The sequence below is a fragment of the Rhamphochromis longiceps genome, linkage group LG23 (assembly GCF_057381845.1).
Source record: "Rhamphochromis longiceps isolate RC_006_pf linkage group LG23, R_longiceps_female_GT1.1, whole genome shotgun sequence".
Lineage (NCBI taxonomy): Eukaryota > Metazoa > Chordata > Actinopteri > Cichliformes > Cichlidae > Rhamphochromis > Rhamphochromis longiceps.
Genome location: NC_140578.1, coordinates 17355805 through 17371741, shown reverse-complemented (window position 1 = coordinate 17371741; position 15937 = coordinate 17355805). Strand labels below are relative to the sequence as shown.

Below are 15937 nucleotides of genomic sequence, written 5' to 3'. Positions count from 1 at the left end.
ACCGTTTCTGTCTCACCTAATACAGTCAGGTTCTGAGCATCACGTAACCCACAAAGCAACAAAGCTATGATTCATTGATCTGAGTGATGCAAAGCTTTTTTTTTTTCTTTTTTTTTGTTATTCATTCTGGGAACAGAAACCTTTGTCCAGAAGGAAGAGGGAAGGAGGAACAAACTGCAAAAGTATGTTGAGTCATCAAGAAACATTGAAGCAGTTAACTGCTGTATGTGTCTGCTGTAATGTGGTGATGGTTCAGCACTGATAAACCAATCAGCTGTTAGATCGCTTCATTTCCTGACAAATGTCCAAGACACCAAGGAAAATCATAGAAGAGATTCAACATAAGCTCGATAATATGAAACCAACATGATGTTATCAATGTGGAAACGAGAAAGATGTCTCAAACATGAAAGGCACTGGTTCCCTTTGAAGCACACAACTTTGGCTTTGAATCAAAAACTGTTGCCACATATTTAAACTCTGAGCACATTCTGACTTAAATGGATATGACCTGATGAGTACATGTTCTAAACTCAATGCTCATTTCTTTTGTATTAGATATGTTTTAGCCGGTCCTGTCTGGCTCTGCAATCTGAATTATGATCTGAATGCACCGTTGTGCCAAACAGATTTGCTTTTCCAAGACAAGCTCTAGAAAGTCTGTACAGACTCCTCTTGTTTGTGTGGTTTTTAATATAATGTATTAATTTCTATTATTACTCACAGTATATATGTAATATAACAATGTCAAAGCTGACAGACAGAAAAGAGAAACAAAGACAATAGAGAATATAAAAAAGGATAGACCACAAATAGAAAAGCACAACTGCACCTGTAACTCAAATTATTTTTAATTTTCAAATCTGCAGCACAGTTACAGTTAGGGCTGCCACAGACGATTATTTTGATAGTCGACTAGTCACCGATTATTTTTGCGATTAGTCGACTAATCAGATCATGCATCCATTGGACGTAAAACGTACAGCTTATTGCACCAGAACGCATCTGACTCAAGAATTTGTGGACTGGTGCCAGCTGAACTACCTCCAGATCAACGCCAGTAAAACCAAGGAGCTGGTGGTAGACTTCCGCAGGCACAAGCATTCTCCACTGCAACCACTGAACATCCAGGGTATGGACATTGAGGCTGTGGACAGCTACAGGTACCTTGGTGTTCATCTGAACAACAGACTGGACTGGACTCATAACTCAGACGCCCTCTACAGGAAAGGGCAGAGCAGGCTGTACCTGCTGCGGAGACTCAGGTCGTTTGGAGTGGAGGGCCCACTCCTGAAGAAATTCTATGACTCTGTGGTGGCTTCTGCTATCTTTTATGGTGTGGTCTGCTGGGGTGGCAACATCTCTGCCGGGGACAGGAAGAGACTGAACAGGCTGAACCAAAGGGCCAGCTCTGTTCTAGGATGCCCTCTGGACCCAGTGGAGGTGATGAGTGACAGGAGAATGGCGGCTAAGCTGTCATCCCTGTTGGACAACATCTCCCACCCCATGCAGCAATCTGTGACAGCACTGAGCAGGTCCTTCCGTGGGAGACTGCGGCACCCACGGTGTGGGACGGAGAGATTTCGCAGGTCTTTCCTCCCCACTGCTGTCAGACTCCACAATAAAGACTTTAACTGATCAAACACACACATCCACACATGTGCAATAACACTAAGTGCAATAATCTTTTCTGGCATCGTTGTATTTTTACTCAGTCATATATAGCATTTGTATTCTATTTTTATCTTATTGTATATTTTATTCTATTTTATTCTACTGTATATAGTATTTTATTTTATTCTATTCTATTCTGTACAGTTGTGTACTGTATTTATTCTAACCGAGTTAACGATAAAAACGATAACAAAATAACGCTGAAAACCGATAAAAACCCTGAAAACCATACATTTCACACCTGAGCCTCAACTCTCGCGGCCCGGTACCAAACGACTCACGGACCGGTACCGGTCCGAGGCCCGGGGGTTGGGGACCGCTGATCTAAGTGACCTATATATGTTTAACCTGAGTAGCGAAAGACGGCGGTGGGTTTGAAAACGATTTACCGGGAGTCCGGTGTTCTCACGGGCTCTAGTGAGCTTTGCCCCCGGCTAGCTATCGAGCTAGTGGGTAACAGACGTCTCCAAAAACGTCGGAGCGCTTTTGAAAATATGTGGTGTCTTGATAAACTGAGCAGATATTTGAGGTTTACACAGTTACATTCTCGCCTAAAAATATGTTAAACGTTTATTTTGTGACCCAGAAAGAATAATAAGAGTAATATTAAAACTAACTAGCTGCCGCCATTGTTGGAAACTGAGCTGGGCTGTGCTATGAATTCTGTACAGAGCTACTTCTTCTTCTTCGGGGTTTAATGGCAGCTGGCATCCTTGTACATGCAGTGCTACCATCTTCTGTTTCAGTCTGTTATTACACTCGTAAATACTACTACTTATTCCTGCGTCTTTTGTGATCTTACAAAGCTTCAAACGACGCATCGACTATTAAATCAGTCGTCGACGGTTTTGATAGTCGATGTAATCGTGACTAGTCGACTAATCGTGGCAGCCCTAGTTACAGTCCAAACAAAAATCAGGTTCAATGAGGTCACTGAAGACAAGCTCTGTTCCTTTGTAAGCAAACTGGAATGACTCAGGCACTACTCTGTGTCTGGTGATGATAGTAATGATGAAGGAAAACAAACTCCTCCTTAGGACATCAGCCTGTATATTGTGTGTGTGCACTTATGAAAAGAGAAGCGATACATGGAGATAAAATGAATGAGAGGCTTAAACAAGTCAGTGATAAAACCAAACATCTATCAGCATAAATTAAGACTCTAGAAGAACACAAAACAACAGAAGCTGCTATAAAGACTTGAAAGAAAATACAATCACTGCTGCTCTGGCTGGGTCAGAAGCAGAAACGAAAGTTTTAGTAGAGCTGTGTACAGAACGCTCATGTAGACGTCAGCAGATATCAGTGGTGCTGATAAAGGGGATTTTGAACCATGAGAAAATGCTGTCCTTAAACTATTACAGCGGTGATGCTAAAGTAAAACACTTGCGTGACAAGTTTTTTGTTGATGACTATAGGATTGCAGAAGCTTCATAAAATGTTGGACTATCAAATAATTAAACCAGAAGATGGTGACGTGTTACAGTCTTTTGCATTGTTCCTCACAGGATGTTTAAATGCGATGTTTGGTATTAGCTTTATGGATGACTTGGATAATGGCACAACTATAAAGGCACTTGTTAACAAGCTCCACTGTGAGCTTCAAGAAATATGGAGAAAGGCTGCAAGTGGTCTGCAGAAGAAATCAAAGATATGCATGTAGACAAGTTTGACAACAAGCAAGCTAGGCATGTGCTTCACCCAGCACGAGAGACTGAACGCAGCAGAAATTATGATCAAGAGGTGCAGAAACCCTTAAACCAGCACAAGTATTTACTTCATGGCTTTCCTTTCCAAATCTGAGTTTGGAAATGATAAAGAAGTCACAACAAAAACACCAGCAGCTTTTGTGGATTCTTACAACAGGGCTTAGTTAATTGTAGAAGTGAACAACACAGCCTTTTAGTCTGTAAAAGATTCCAAAATAATCCACATAAAGAAAAGACTGACTGTTTGAGAAGCAAAGGTCAGAGTTCCTCATGTTTGAAGTGTTTGGTCACATGAGCAGCAGCTGCAAAGATTAATGTCAGCTGTGTTTTCAACTGCTTCCGATGCTACAGCACATGAACACTAAAGAAAACAGTTTCAAATGTTTTTAAAAAACTCAGCTTAAACTTCTGGTCTCACTGTTCTTCCTGTTGTTCCACGTCAGTTAATGTGGAAAAGGGAACCAAAGTGGTAACAACTGTTGTGGAGGTTTTCCATTTAATAAAGCCTGCAGACAAGCGGTGAGCGAGAACCCACTGAACTGTGCAAATCTATGTTACACAGAAATATAAAAGAAACAAACTAGAAACTTAAAAAAGACAATAAAAGCACAGATATAAGAGACATAAAACGTCCAAACTAGGGCTGGGACAACGCGTCGACGTAAAACAATTTGCGTCGATGCGTCATCACTTTCAAAAAAATACATGGCGGCAGCGAGTAGCGGTAACATGAGTGAGGTAGTCGCAGTCGACTTAAACCACTGCACCCGAACACGCAGTTCTACAGTATGGGGATATTTTAACCGAAAAGGAAGTGATTCAGTCGTTTGCCGGCTTTGTAAGGTGGAAATGGCCTATCATAAAAGCACGACGGCTATGCACCAGCACCTCAAACGACGACATCCAGGAGCAGCTTCTGAAAAGGACAAACCACCGTAAGTTTTCAACTTTTTTACTAACGCTGGTTTTTACCCGTTAATTCATCCGACCCTCCCCTAGACATACACTCACTCATAGACAGAGATAAACACCCAACCTCCATAAATACAAAACTAATTTAAGCTGCTTAGCAGTAACATATAGCAGCTGCTGTTTAGTTGTTTTTTTAATTTGTGGCCCATGCTGGCAAAATGAGTCGGAATGCGCGCAGGCTGATTATCAGAATCGGCGAAAGATGAAAATGTGAGACATAGAATTGGCCGCAGGAGAAATGTTAACAAGGATAATGCACCACCTGCTAAACGTAGCCGTCGTGGACAATGTTACAACATTGTTAAAGTGCTTGCAAAAGCAAAATGACAACGAACTCTTGATTTGTCAAGTTTAATGTCTTTCATCCTATTTGAATGCTGTTTTTATACATAATGCTTCTTCAGCTTGATCTTATAGGTCAAAGTTATGCCATCTAATGGCTAGAAAGCAGTGCACCAGTAAATGTGCCATCAGCTATGGCTGTTTAAACGCTATTTTTTGCAGTTATTTTTTGCAGCCATATCATATGTTCAACATTGGTGATTATCATTAATCTCTTACTGTTATGCTATGAAAGCACATGGCATAACAGTAAGGCACATACATGGTTTATATTTATTTATTATAACAACCAGATCCTTATCTAATTATTTTGATATTATGCTTTCCATATAATTATTTTGTAATTATTCGAATTCATCTGTGTGCTGTGTGTGATTTATGATTTCAGGAACAAACAGAAAAGTCTGGAGGACTACTGTCAGAGAAGAAGTACACCATGCACCCCCCAGGAGGCGGCTGTACTTACCGAGAGCGTCTTAACTATGATTTTAAAAGACATGAGACCACTTGCTGTGGTTGAGGGTGAGAGATTCAAAGAAATGCTGACCACTTTCCAACCGGAATACACTCTGCCGTCTAGGCGTCATTTTACAAGCATGATGGAGAGAAAGTATGAAACTTCGGTTGAGAAACTAAGGAATGAACTAAAAAAGGCCACATCCAAAATCTCCCTTACCACTGATGCTTGGACAAGTCTGGTCACAGAGTCCTACTTAGGGGTAACTTGTCATTTCATTAATGACAATTGGGATCTTCTCTCCTTCAATTTAGCAACACTGCCAGTTGAAGAGCGCCACACTGCAGAAAACCTTGCCTCCTGGGTGGAGAAGGTGGCAGAGAAATTCCACATTTCCTTGCATAATGTCCTTGCCGTTGTGCATGATAATGCAAGTAACATAGTTGCAGCTCTCCACATCCTGAAAGAGAAGTTTGGAGTGGTGTCCTATCGGTGTGCCGGGCATACACTGCAACTGGTTGTAAACCATGCACTGAAAGACCCCAAGATTGATAAGGCACTATCAGCTGCACAGGGCCTTGGTAAAGCACATCAGGAAAAGTGAGCCAGCTTGCACCAAACTTAAGCAGAAGCAAAAGCAGATGGGTACAGCTGAGCATAAACTAATCCAGGATGTCGCTGTCAGATGGAACAGTTCATACTACATGATTGAACGTCTGTTGGAACAGAGATGGCCAGTGGTTGCGACGCTTTCAGATCCAAAAGTCACACAGCGTGGGAAACAGTACCTAGATCTGAAAAGTGATCAGTGGATTCTTCTGGATGAATTGAAGGAGGTGCTCAAGCCTTATGAGCAAGCCACTAATGTTCTTAGTGGACAGTCTTATGTCACAGTCTCTGTTCTTCCCCCCCTGCTGAAAGGTCTCCTGAAATCCACCAAAAACAAATCATTTGATTCTGCTGCAGTGAACTCTTTCCAGAACTGTGCAGAAGAGGAAATCTTGTATAGGTGGCAGCCAGAGGTATCTGCATTTCAAGCAGATGGAAAAAATGTGTCACTCATTGCTGCTGCCCTTGATCCACGTTTTCGTAAACTGAAATTCCTTTCTCCAGAAGATGTTCTGAAACTGCAAGTAACAGTACAGAGGGAGGCACTTGATCTCAAAAGGGAGCAGAGATCACAGTTACAGCAGGAACATGTGGGACAGGAAGCCTCAGCAAGTCCCCCAACAAAGAAGAGGTCTGTGTTGGACACTTTGTTGGGTACAGATTCTGAGGAGGAAGATTGTAATGAAAACACTGACCAGGGTGGGGATGGAGAAAATGAGGCGGTGAGGAAAGAAGCACTGCTGTATTTTGGGGAAGCCCCTATTCCAAGGGATAATGACCCCCTTACATGGTGGAAGAATAATGCAACAAGATTCCCCACACTGGCTAATTTAGCCAAATCATATTTGGCTGTACCTGCCACATCAACACCATCTGAAAGGCTTTTTTCAGTTGCTGGAAACATTGTCACCAAAAAAAGGGCAAGCCTGACTGCTGAGCATGTAGAAATGCTAACATTTCTCCACTCCAATGCATAACTACTTCATGTGATGAACATGATTGAACACACACACACACACACACACACACACACACACACACACACACACACACACACACACACACACAAATAGGAGAGAAGGCAGCAAAATGGATATTTTGTTAACAAAGAGCACTTTTTTTGCAGAGAGCAAAGTGAATGTTACGTTGTATTTGTTCAAAGATGCCATTGCTGCTGTTTATATTTTATTAATTTTTTGCTATGATTTCCTTTGTTCATATTTGTTCTGCACAACATTTAATTTTTTGTTAAAAACAGAAGATTGTACTACAATGTTATTGTGGATTTTGTTTTGTGAATGAAGAGCACTTTTTGGGAGAAAGCAAAGTGAATGTTACATTTTGTTTGTTTAAAGACACCATTGTTGCTATTTATTTGAAATGTTTTGTTAACTTTTCCTTAATTTTATATGTTTGCACATTTCATTTCTTGTTAAATGCTGTTGATTGTATGACCTCTACAACTTTATTTTGCAATTTTTTTTATTAAAAGGTCTTCAAATGAAGAAATTTGTGTTTTTCATTGATATACATAAATTAGTAAATGTGAAATTGCTATACAAGTCAAAAAATATGGAAATAATCGATAATCGAATCAAATCGAAATCGAATCGGATTGAAAAATTAATCATTAGATTAATCGATGCATCGAAAAATTAATCGCTAGATTCATCGATTAGGAAAATAATCGTTTTGCCCAGCCCTAGTCCAAACTAGGATGCCATGCTCTGACTGCAGATGTTGTGCCAAAAACTGATGTTCTGGTAAAAAACAATTTCTGGTATTTGCTAAAAACTGACTGCCACATTTTAACCGTTGTAAAGGACATGTTGGCCCATAATCTGTGAAACATATGTCAAACATCTTTAGTCCTAAACAACATTCCTGTCACAGGGTAGAAGCTTCAGTCATGTTTTAGCAAAGTGACTTTTATATATGCTTTATTTAACCAGCTAAAGTCTCTTTGACATTAAATATTTCTTCTTTAAGAGAGATCAGGCCAAGAGGGCAACAGACAAGCCAACAAATATAAGTTCTATGAAGATCATTTAGGTGGACAACAAAGAGTGGACTGACTGTAATGCAGGTGCACTAACACAGAGTCATACAGATACTTGGAGCCAGGTCATTTCTTTCTTTAATATATAACCCCGTCATAAATCCTGTTGACCACAGCCTATTTAACAACACACACACAGAAATCATGTTTTAGCACAACACTGTGTGCACATGGACCCCCAGATATCAGGTGTAACAGTCCGATCTAAGCTGGGAGGAGACATAACACCAGCTCTCAGCTCACATTTTACTTCAACTCTGAGCAGACTTATTAATCTCTGTTTAGACCTGACACTTACAGACAGGTCTGACTAGTTGTGCAGGTCACATTGTCTACAGGTTTATACAGGCTCTGTTATCACAGCAAGATGAGTCCAAAGTTCAAAGTCAAACAGTTGAGTGTACGAGTTAAACTGTAACATGAATCCATCGATCATTGATCCCAGAATATGCCTATAATAATTTGAATGCACTGATTCATATAGAGTGTATAACCACAGAGCAGAGACCACACACAGCAGCTTGTATAAGGAATCACTGACACTATTGTAGTAATAAGTAGACACAGTATCATTACAGCTGCACCACCCACACAGCTACACTCGATGTTGTTCACACGCAACATCCCTCTTGCCTGTTATTTATTCCTGCTGTTCTACTATTTTATATTTTACTGTGGCTCATCCACGTGTAATAACAAGACCAAACACAGGGCTAATTCTACCGTCTGTCTCTAGGACAATGTGGGTGGCTGTAGCTCAGGTGGCAGAGCAGGTCAGCCACTAATCAGAAGGTCGGTGGTTCGATCCCAGGCTGCACCCTGGCTGCATGCCAAATATCCTTGGGCAAGATACTAACCCCATGTTTGCCTACTGGTGGTGGTCAGAGGGCCCGGTGGCGCCTGTGTCCGGCAGCCTCGCCTCTGTCAGTGCGCCCCAGGGCAGCTGTGGCTACAATGTAGCTTGCTATCACCAGTGTGTGAATGTGTGTGTGAATGGGTGGATGACTGAATGTAGTGTAAAGCGCTTTGGGGTCCTATGGACTAGAAAAGCGCTATACAAATGCAGGCCATTTACCATTTACAATGTAACAAAGCTCAGTAACTGAGACTGTAGCGTAAACCAGCGATTCCACAGAATAACAGAAACAAGCTGTAATATATATTTATCATGGTACGTGTCAAGCACTATGACAGTTACTGAGACTGCTGCTCTGACTCTTTGAACACTAACATGAACAAAAACAACGGCCGCTGTTCCAGATCTACTGGCGTTTAGATCAACTGGCGTTGGTCGAACAGATGTGTGGCAGTCTTGCGTTTCAGTAGCTCCTACCGACAAACCAGCAAAAAAACGCCAAATGTGTCATCTGTGACACTTGTGAGGTTGTCTCAAACACACTCCGTCAGTCTTGATGCTGTTGAACAACAAAATGTTTAAAAATGTGGCGAGTTTATCTGGTGATATCCTCATGCGCGACGCGATCGCGAAAACAGCAAACAAGTAACACCACGCCGATGTTGTTCACAGGACAGCAAGAGTAAACGATCGGGAGACTCTTGTCGTCGTTATCGTTCCCCTCGCACGGTTTATTTCTCCGAATTCAGCGTTTTTGCTTCACAACTACAGCGTGCTGTTTACTTTGTGCACTAACATGGAGTCGAGTCAACCAGCGCCACCTCTGGCCAAGTGCCACAGCCTACAGCCAGATCAGCCTGTGACACACATCTGCACCACGTTTGAATTCGTGTCATGCACATTTGTACCTTTCAATTGTGTCTGTTTGTGCGTCATGCAAATAAACCTTTGGAAAGAATGAAATGATATCATGTATTTATTATCAGCCTACATTTGTACAAAATTCCAAATTATATACACAAAGTCATAGAAATCACCACTCCAATTGGTCATCATGATTTTAATATTCTCTTTTTCCATAACAATGAAATACGCCTTGGACAAATATGACACATCAATATTTCATTAGTGTTGTCACATCACATCCTGTAAGCATCGTCTGTCTGTGTCTTTTCCCTGAAAATGAATATTTCCAGCCAATATAGGCAATTCATCAACATGGCTGGAGTTATATACAGTCTGTATAAGTGTGGTTAATCTAATGAACATTTGTAAGGAGACGGCAGTTACTGTGAATTCACAGCAGTTACACAGTGATTAGTAATAAACAGCCAGTGAGAGTGAGTGGATATGACTGTTCCCACCACTAACACATGACCATAGCCCACTACTAGATTAACTTGTGACACATCTGCACCTGCTGCTATGATCACATTGAGTAGAGGCTGAGTGGCTGCACTAACCCCTGGTACATCCAAATCTACCCACAAACATGTTGAAAGATGCAATGCCAGCAATGTGGATTGTCAACACTAAAAACAATCGGTAAGCAAAGACAACAGGGATCAATTTTTTCTGTTTATTTAGCACCCACAACATTTGTAGTCGCCTTCTGCACAGGGGAAGTCCACACACACCGTGTGGTACCACTTTCCACAGAAGGTGCAATCTGCAAGATTGAATGAGATTGTCAGGGTCATTGTCTGACTGTTTATTACTAATCACTGTGTAACTGCTGTACATTCACAGTAACTGCCATCTCCTTATAAATGTTTATTAGATTGACCACACTTATGCAGACTGTATATCACAACCAACTCTAACATGTTTGTTTGCAGAGGGCAGACACAGGCAGACTATGCTAACGACATGTGATGTTACAACACTGGTGAAATATTAGTGTGTTCACGACATTTTTCGTATGGGCAAAAGTATTGATATCAGGATGGTGATTCTTATGTGTATGTCATTTGGCATTTTGTACAAATGTAGGCTGATAATAAATATATGATATCATTTCATTCATTTCAAAGGTTTGTTTGCATGACGCACAAACAGACACAATTGAAAGGTACAAATGTGCATGACACGAATTCAAACGTGGTGCAGATGTGTGTCACAGGTTTATCTGGCTGTAGGCTGTGGCACTTGGCCAGAGGTGGCGCTGGTTGACTCGACTCCATGTTAGTGCACAAAGTAAACAGCACGCTGTAGTTGTGAAGCAAAAACGCTGAATTCGGAGAAATAAACCGTGCGAGGGGAACGATAACGACGACAAGAGTCTCCCGATCGTTTACTCTTGCTGTCCTGTGAACAACATCGGCGTGGTGTTACTTGTTTGCTGTTTTCGCGATCGCGTCGCGCATGAGGATATCACCAGGTAAACTCGCCACATTTTTAAACATTTTGTTGTTCAACAGCATCAAGACTGACGGAGTGTGTTTGAGACAACCTCACAAGTGTCACAGATGACACATTTGGCGTTTTTTTGCTGGTTTGTCGGTAGGAGCTACTGAAACGCAAGACTGCCACACATCTGTTCGACCAACGCCAGTTGATCTAAACGCCAGTAGATCTGGAACAACGCCATGTTTATCTGTGAAGGAAAAAGTGACGCAGCTGTGAATGAAGCTCATTCTACTGCTGTGTGAACTAAATCACCGCTGTGGATCTGAGAGGAGACCTTCACAGCCTTCTTCACACTCTGAACATCATCTTCACATAGCGTTTACACTCAATCAGGACACTTACCGTCTCCGCCAACTCTTACATGGATCCTCGGACGTTAGGATCAAGATCACGTGACACACACAGAGCACGTCGTCCTCACGAATTAGAGACATACACGAATCAGTATCATTATTTTTATTTAAACTCGCGGCTCTGCATTTAACTCTCTACTACGTCTACACTAATCCAGATAAATTTGAAACCAGCATTTTCGTCTAAAAACGCTCCCCGTCTACACTATCAGGTTCAATCGTTTTCTTCCACAACGACAACGCTTACGTCCCCGTACTGCGCATGCGTGAAACGTAAGACGATCCAACCTGCCGTTTCCCCCAGCCCCTCCCCCCTAAAACCTTTATTTAAACATCAGTACAATACAAAGTAAAATTAAACAGTTCTAACTTCAAGGTATTGTACTTACAGAAATTGTAAACCATAAACAAACAAACAAACAAACATCAGAACCTACCTACATTATACATATGCTAGGGGGAGAAGTTTAACTGATTAAGCCAAAGTGTAAAGTGATTGAAGGATCTTCATTTTGTCAAATACAACCATAGTTTTTACATTTTTGGGGTTAGTAGTGTTCTTTATTGAATTAAGATATTGCAAAAGCTCATAGGCGTATACATAAAAAGAGGAATTTCTTCCTAAACATTTGGATTTGTGAATATGAAATTTAGCCATTAAGATTAACAAGTTAATCATATCTGTTATCAATGTTGAACTGTCTTTGGTTTTTGTGGAGACCAAATAATACATATTTCCATAACAGTGCAAATCCTTTAAATATATTTTCTGAGATAAAGACATATAATCTCTGCCAGAAGTCTTGTACAAGGTGACAAAACCAAAAAAAGATGTATAGTCGATTCCAACGCTGCTGAGGCATTTGGGAAGTCCGAGCCACTTCTTAACCTAGGAGCTCACTAGCCTCTCTAGTCGATTGGCATGATTGAGTGAGACCTTGTACATTGTCAACAGCCACAGTAGTCTGGGTAATAACCCAAACTGGAAACACCAGAGCTTCAGTTTCCCTGGGAGTGCAGTGTTGTTAATCTGCTTGAGGTCATCAGCCAAGTTCTGCCTTAGCTGTTCTAGTTGCCACATATCATTGAGGTCTGCATTATACCACCGTCCCAGGCTCTTTATGGGCTTCTCTAAGACTGTTGGAATTGGTTCTCCACTGATATAGAATTGCTCGGCTGTCAGTTTTCCTTTTATGATGGAGGTGCTGCGAGATTTACTTGGCTTAAACTCCATTCTTGCCCATTCTATGTTTTCCTGGAGCTTCTGTAGCAATCGCCTAGTACATGGTTTTGTTGTTGTAATGTTGGTCATGTCATCCATGTAGGCCCTAATGGGAGGAAGACAAAGGCCACTCTTGTGTCTCTCATCTTCCACTACCCACCGGGATGCCCGCATGACCGACTCCATTGCCATGATAAATGCCTGAGGGGAAATTGTGCAGCCTGCCATAACTCCAATTTCCAGGTGCTGCCAGGCTGTGGTGGTGTTTTCAGCTGTCACACAAAACTGTAAATCCTGAAAGTAAGTCGTGACCAGTCCTGTGATGTGGTTTGGTACGCTGAAATAGTTGAAGGCCATCCACAAGATCTTGTGCGGAACTGACCCAAAGGCGTTGGCAAGGTCTAAAAAGACCACCACGTTACAATGCCGAACAGTGGATTTTGCCTGTAGCACAGATGTGGCTGGGGTCCACTTCTTCCCCGTTGCTAGGGTGGGAGCAGTGCCTCTCACTATGGGGTCCCGGGAGTCCGTGAGTGACATCTCAAGCCTCACTTTTGCACATTTAAACTCCTCAACCAGGCTAGGGATAGGCAATGACAGTATCCATTTTTAATGTATATTTTTTTAAAACATTATTTTAGTCTCATCAACTGGGAATTTAAACCTCCATTTGTATGACCACTGTTCTTTTCCTGTGATTGCCCCCAGTACTTTCTTTACCAAAAAGTCTAACCCTTTTCCTCTTGCCCATGTTCCCCCATCTTCTGCAAAATACGAAAACTCCATTCCACTCACTATGTTCTTAAACACATCATCATTTATCAACAATGAAAACAATAATGGGCTAAATATGCTCCCTTGTGGTGTTCCATTTTCTACCGGCAAACTCTCCAAATAACTCCTCCCAATCCTTACCATTATTTGTCTTCCTTCCAAAAAATTCTTAATCCATCTGAACATTCAATCATTTACACCCATTTCCCTAATTTTAATTAATAGACCTTCCCTCCAAATCATATCATATGCTTTCTGTATATCAAAAAAAGACCTCTTTCCAGCTCTTTGAAATGCTGCAGCAAAATGTGGAGGAAAAGCGCCGAGATTATTAAATGGACTGACAATAAGGTGTAGTTGTTGCTGCGAGTAACACAAGAGTGCAAAATTGCAAAGGTGAGCGAGAATATAAGGTCTGTCCCAAAACCTAGGCTGCATCCTTCGGAAGCCGCATTTGAAGTCCGATTACGTCACATCCAGGCAACAAAGGCTTGTTAAAAAATTATTAATAACACAAAAGGTTTTCTAAAAGCTTCAGTTCATTAACCATGTGATGCAGATCTACAGCTGGTTTTTGGCCATAAACTTTACAGATGAGAACAAGGTGCAGAGTTCTTTGTGAAAAGTGAAAAAGGATGGCTTTGTTTTCAGAAATCAACATTCATGAATGAAGAATTTATACATAATAATTATTACATTTAAGACATTTTCAAGTGTCTTTTCTTTTCTTTGACATCCAAAAATAATATAATTTTTAGAAAATTCAAGTATGTTTAGAATCTTTGGGAAAAGCCAGTAGTGCACATCGTCCCACAGGACTTTACAGTATATACACATTCGTAAAATAAATGTTCTGTCGATTCTTTATTCCTCAGTTGTGTTATTATCAATAGCAAAATGATGTCTGAGAAATTCTTTGGAAGGGTAAACACCTGAGAGGATTTTGTAATAGACCTTAGCTTTTGGAGGAATAGGAAGTTCTAGGTAATTTGTTCTGATTTCTTTCTTTTGATCACAGGTGAACAGTTGTGAAATTAAATTTAGATTGGATCCATATCTGTAAAGAGCATTAGTGAATAATTCTAATAATTCAAATTTTACAGTTGTTTGAGACGGTTAGCTGCAATGTTGTGCCCATTTACTAAAAGTCCAGGGAGGTCAGGGGCTGTATAGTCAGGGTTTTGAAAGAGATTATGTGCCGTACAAAGAATGTTTGGAGCGATAGCCTTAATAATTTTTTCAAACCCTTTGTTGTTTATTTGCAAGTTATGATTGGCACAAAAATCTTCAAATTAAATATTACCTCTATCATTTAACAAATGCATTACTGACCAGATGCCTTTTTCGTACCATTTTTGCACAAAGATTGATTTGTTCCTAACTTTTACCTAACGATAGTTCCACAGGGGAGTATTGTGTGGGCTATAATTATGTTTGTATATTAAATGGTAAATGGCCTGTATTTGTATAGCGCTTTACTAGTCCCCTAAGGACCCCAAAGCGCTTTACACAACCAGTCATCCACCCATTCACACACACACTGGTGATGGCAAGCTACATTGTAGCCACAGCCACCTTGGGGCGCACTGACAGAGGCAAGGCTGCCGGACACTGGCGCCACTGTGCCCTTTGACCACCACCAGTAGGCAATGTGTGAAGTGTCTTGCTCAAGGACACAACGACCGAGACTGTCAAAGCCGGGGCTCAAACCGGCAACCTTCCGTTTACAAGGCGAACTCCCAACTCTTGAGCCACGATCGCCCAAGTATAACACTTGCTGGTGAAAGGAAGAAAGCTTTACGGGGAGTTTTTTTTAATGTCAAAATCGCATCTAAGTAAAAGATTAATACCGCTTAGATCTGAAAATATTTTGTTTGGAATATGAAACCATTGGCTATTTTGATTTCTTAAAAATGACCCGAGCCAATTTATTTTTTGGGTGCCATTTAAACTGTCAAATTCAATAGCTTGCGATACTCCATCTTTAAACTGTTCGACTAAATTACCTAATATAGTGGGTTTTTCACTTCCATATAAAATCAAAGTTTAGCTGGTTAATAGATTTGATTGCTGATTTAGGTACACCTAACATATATATTCTGCCCAGAATGGATAAGTCTCTGTGTGCCCACTTATTTAAATGAGTTCTACAATTGTGCATTTTCTCCCAAATATTAAGGTTTTCTAACTCAGTCCTATTTTAATTATATACATACCCAAATATTTGACATTGGATTTTACAGGGATATTAAAAGTGTTAGATATACAGGGTGGGCCATTTATATGGATACACCGTAATAACATGGGAATGGTTGGTGATATTAAAGTCCTGTTTGTGGCACATTAGTATATGTGAGGGGCCAAACTCCTCAAGATGGGTGGTGACCATGGTGGCCATTTAGAAATTGGCCATCTTGGATACAACTTTTGTTTTTTCAATAGGAAGAGGGCCATGTGACACATCAAACTTATTGGTAATGTCACAAGAAAAACAATGGTGT

The 15937-nt window shown here is 40.8% G+C and overlaps 2 protein-coding genes across 2 annotated transcripts in view; one reads left to right on the top strand and one right to left on the bottom strand.

Annotated features, from left to right (window-relative positions):
* LOC146641550 (uncharacterized) overlaps positions 1 to 11764 on the bottom strand; it is a 42489-nt gene extending 30725 nt beyond the window's left edge. The window contains exon 1 of the mRNA XM_085397967.1: positions 11430 to 11764. The gene's annotated coding sequence lies outside the window, so the exon portion shown is untranslated. The remainder of the gene's footprint in view (positions 1 to 11429) is intronic.
* LOC146641551 (E3 SUMO-protein ligase ZBED1-like) lies at positions 5781 to 6740 on the top strand. The gene has a single exon (XM_085397965.1). The coding sequence runs from the start codon at positions 5796 to 5798 to the stop codon at positions 6738 to 6740; it is 945 nt and encodes a 314-aa protein (XP_085254091.1). The 5' UTR covers positions 5781 to 5795.
* Positions 11765 to 15937: the final 4173 nt, after the last annotated feature.